The 4,342-nt window shown below is 44.1% G+C and overlaps 1 protein-coding gene across 1 annotated transcript; it reads right to left on the reverse strand.

Annotated features, from left to right (window-relative positions):
• Positions 1–246: 246 nt before the first annotated feature.
• Positions 247–2,731, reverse strand: LOC120043622. Its single transcript, XM_038988178.1, has 12 exons — positions 2,667–2,731; positions 2,505–2,588; positions 2,261–2,407; positions 2,091–2,171; positions 1,822–1,971; positions 1,655–1,704; positions 1,464–1,533; positions 1,285–1,371; positions 1,093–1,191; positions 890–970; positions 679–783; positions 247–504 (listed from the first exon to the last, which is right to left on the reverse strand). Exons 2-12 carry the CDS (start codon positions 2,520–2,522, stop codon positions 373–375), a joined length of 1,020 nt encoding a protein of 339 aa, XP_038844106.1. The 5' UTR covers positions 2,523–2,588; positions 2,667–2,731; the 3' UTR covers positions 247–372.
• Positions 2,732–4,342: the final 1,611 nt, after the last annotated feature.

Consider the following 4,342-nt stretch of genomic DNA (forward strand, 5'->3'; position numbering starts at 1 on the left):
ATTGTTTTTTTATTTCCATATGCAGATAATAAAGCATCATTGTTCATGTAATAATCTAACATTAGCATTATACCTCTAGGAAGAGGAAATGGTCATAAAATCAAATAGATGAAAAGACGGAAACAAAAATGTTTTTGAACTACAACTTATTTTATTTAAAAATGTCAAATTCAGTGCAAAGTAATGTAGTGCATTGGTGTCTGGATCCCTCTTGGGTGGCAAAGTGTCACAAGAATCCTGTGGGGAGAGAAAACAAGAGAATACATTAAATTAATGGGTGTTAACTAATCAGGGATCAACAAAGCACTTCAAGTCCTTAATTCCTTCAAAAGAGAGAGAGAATGAGAAAGGAGTATGGTCCCTGCAGTAGGACTACATGCTGGCCATGAGGTTCTCCAAGTGGTACTCCAGGAGGCTGGAGAGCTCCGTGACCAGAGACTCTGGGTTAAAGTACCAGGCCAGCTGCTGGCCAAACATGTCATCTAGCAGAGCCATCAGCCCGCCCTGAAGAGAACACCACACAACACATAGAAAATGGCTCTGAGTTACTAGCTTATCAAGAGGAGAGAAACAATTAGAAATACTCCCCCTAAAATGACATTGGAACCTGGTTAACCATGAATAAGGAAGTACACTAAGAATATGGAAGTAAACAGGAAGTAACCTCTTGACTCTTACATTGAGCAGCAGCAGGTATCTGTCAGCCTCTGGCTCCATGTTGGCAGCAGTGGGCAGGAAGGAGTACAGGAGAGCGTACAGATGCTCCACAAACCCACCGGGGTGCTAAAGGAAACAAAGGAGGAGAAAAGAGGAGAGAATAGAAGAGAAGAGGAATTTAAGTGAAACTGCTAATAGATATCAAAACATGTACCAGTGAGATGCTACTTACCACCATCAGGGACTTCTGAGCTGTCATCATCCCAAACAGCACCAGCTCAAAGACGACATCTATCATGTTCACATGATGGATCTAGGACAAGAAAACACGTTTGGAGAAAATAGGAATGATTTCATATAGATCAGCTACTGTGATGTATAAAAGACATGCATGTGGAAGAACTTAGTGAGACTTGAAAGAGTTAATGAACTCACCTTTGCCTCAGCCAGCTCCCTCTCAATGTCATTCCGCTTGGAGGGGTCACTCAGGTAGTCCACAAAGTCGTTATAAGTACGGATGAACTTGGCCTCGTCCTATGACAAAGAAAAGAGCATCTTAGTGAACAGAACACATTTCCCCTCAGGGACGCTCTCTTTCCCTTGAAAGAGAATGAATTAGTGAGTTACCATGTGGTTGGCCTGAACCAGTGCGCCCAGGAGGACCTTTCCCGCCACAAACAGATGGTTCCTGCTCAGGGTGGAACCAAGCAGGGTCTAGGGAAGAGGGAAGAGTTAGGGTGAGGCATCTTCCTCTAGGAGACAGAACAAGAAGTCACGGAGAGAAAAAGAAAAGTGGGTCCACTCACAGTGAAGGCCTGGCGCAGGGAGACGAGCCTCAGGGCGATGTCCTCCACTCTCTTGGTGGTAAGGTAGAGGCTGTGAAAGGGAGGGAATGGAGCATGTCAACCATTAGAGTCAATGGGGGATAACAGCATTATGACCACTATCCTTCAGCATCTGACAAGCCCAGACTACACAGACATTTAGAGGAACTCACTTTAGCAGAGGAACCTCCCTCTCCTCAGGCAGCAGGTCCTCCTCCCAGCCCTACGACAACAAAACAAGCATTCAAAATCAGTGACCAATGCAATGACATAACAAACAATCGGTCAATGGAAGGATCTTAATGCTCTTAGTCAATAGTATGTGTGTGTAACGTCTGACCTCATAGCAGTTGTGGCCCTCAGGCTCTGGGTCAGTGAACTGCTGAGTGGTGGGCGTAGAGAAGGAGGCAGCCTCCGACCACGCTGAAGAGGAGAGAAGCCCGTCCAGCCCCATGTGGAGAGTGGCGTACACCACTGAGACATCAGTCTGCTGCTCAAAACACACAACACACCTGTTTACCACACACACAATATTAGAAAACACACCAAATCTAATGCAAAAATGCCCAGTAATGTCTAGTCTATATACATAGGAAATCGTTTATTTACCTGGTAGCAGCCAAGCGTCACGTCCACAGACGTCTCGTGGCGGAGGTGAGACACATAGTGGGTCACCCTGCCAGCCACACGCTGACAGAGAGAGAATACATGTTAAGGCCAAATGGAATAAGTGAAGAAAAATCTAATTTAATACTATTTCAGTAGTATTTACGTCTTACCTGGATCCAAGTGATGGACTGCACTTTGGTGGCACAGTAGGGGATGCCCTTTGGACTAAGCCTGGCTGTCTCCTTGGAGATGGCCCACACCAGTTGAGTCTCCAGGCCTCTCACCCTACTAACGTGGTGCATCCTCACCACCACCTGCTGTTGAGATAAACAACAAGACAACATCAACAAAACCACTTCAGCAATCGCTGTGACACACTGACAATGTAGATTAGGAAGTTACAAAGACACATACCTGGGATCCCCCACGCATGTAGGTGATGATGGGGCTGATGAACTGGAAAGTTCTCCAAGCTTTAACCACCGGACCGGCATTGTTCTGCACATTACAATACATTCATGTTGGAAACTGTAAACATAGTAACCGTGATGTGTGTGCGTGTGGGGGGTCTCTTACCCTGATCACAACAGGCCCACAGTACAGGGGGCTGAACCTAATCGGAATCAACTGCCAATTGCCAGTGGCCTTCTAAAGCAGAAAGCAGACAAGAGATTTGTTTCATGTCAAAGAGACACAACTTGAATATCTGGGATATTTTTCAAACATAAAACCCCAAACTTTCAGAAAATTGTACCTCAAGGATAGTCTGCACATCTGGCACATCCTCAAGGATGATAGCAGCATTCTGGACATCAAGGAGGACTTGCAGCATTCTGGACATCAAGGAGGACTGGCAGCTGTGGAACATCTGGCACATCATCCAATGGCACATCCAACTGGACCTCATCCAGGACAGTTGTTTCTAAAATGAGGAACATTGCAATATAAAATAAACAATTGTTAGGACATAAAACGTAGCAAGATTGCTAATACTAGCTAGCTAGGAAGCAAAAGTCGATCGCTTAGCAACAGTTACTAAAGTTAATGTTAGCTAGCAAGCTAGCTAGCTACAACATCTCTAGCACAAGCATTTTTGCCAAGTCTGAATTATAGAAATACACAACATTTCGCAAATTATAATGACATTGTTAAATGTAGTAAAATAAGAGTTTTAAACTCCACATACCCTCTTCGAAGTCGCTGTCCACCTGTCGACAATCACGAACCCTGCAAAACAGAAAAAGACAAGAAAAACAAGCCACAAATGAATTTGAACAACCTGTCGACGCATTAGGCCGCCGACGTCCACGCACTCTCTCCGCCAGTCTTGAAAAGCACCCAGGCATTTTCCAGTCGATTGTTCTATCTCAGGTGTCAAAAATCAAACAAGTTTGTTGTCAGCAGCAAACTGAAGTTGTTTTCGCACAGAAAACGTTCCATAGAACGTCGGTTAGATGTCTCTTGGCAACACACGTTCGAAAATGATTGTTTACAAAATTGACAACTGTGTTGCCATAGAAATGAGTTTGGAATTCTATGATTCCCTTTAGAATCCGTTAAAATTGCTTGTCATTATTCTAGTGGCGTCGACGTGCTTCTTCGTAGCTCAGTTGATATTTTTAAATTTTTTATTTCACCTTTAGTTAACCAAGTAGGCAAGTTGAGAACAAGTTCTCATTTACAACTGCGACCTGGCCAAGATAAAGCAAAGCAGTTCGACACATACAACAACACAGAGTTACACATGGAGTAAACAAACATAGTCAATAATACAGTAGAAAAACAAGTCTATATACAATGTGAGCAAATTAGGTGAGATAAGGGAGGTAGAAGGGCAATAAACAGGCCATGGTGGCGAATTAAATACAATATAGCAATTAAAAACACTGGAATGGTAGATTTGCAGTAGATGAATGTGCAAAGTAGAAATACTGGGGTGCAAAGGAGCAACATAAATTAAATAAATACAGTAGGGGATGGGGTAGTTGTTTGGGCTATTTATAGACGGGCTATGTACAGGTGCAGTGATCTGTGAGCTGCTCTGACAGCTGGTGCTTAAAGCTAGTGAGGGAGATAAGTGTCTCCAGTTCCAGAGATTTTTGTAGTTCGTTCCAGTCATTGGCAGCAGAGAACTGGAAGGAGAGGCGGCCAAAGAAGGAATTGGCTATGGGGATGACCAGTGAGATATACCTGCTGGAGCTCGTGCTACGGGTGAGTGCTGCTATGGTGACCAGCGAGCTGAAATAAGGCGG

Source organism: Salvelinus namaycush, unplaced genomic scaffold (assembly GCF_016432855.1).
Source record: "Salvelinus namaycush isolate Seneca unplaced genomic scaffold, SaNama_1.0 Scaffold977, whole genome shotgun sequence".
NCBI classification, from domain to species: Eukaryota; Metazoa; Chordata; class Actinopteri; order Salmoniformes; family Salmonidae; genus Salvelinus; species Salvelinus namaycush.

Bases quoted from the DNA above. Each gene is read 5' to 3' on its own strand.
- LOC120043622 (XM_038988178.1), bottom strand. The intron at 1,192-1,284 runs GTAACTCACTAA...TCTTTGTCATAG, and splicing joins TGGTTCAGGCCAACCACATG to GACGAGGCCAAGTTCATCCG. The intron at 971-1,092 runs GTGAGTTCATTA...TTCTTGTCCTAG, and splicing joins GGGAGCTGGCTGAGGCAAAG to ATCCATCATGTGAACATGAT.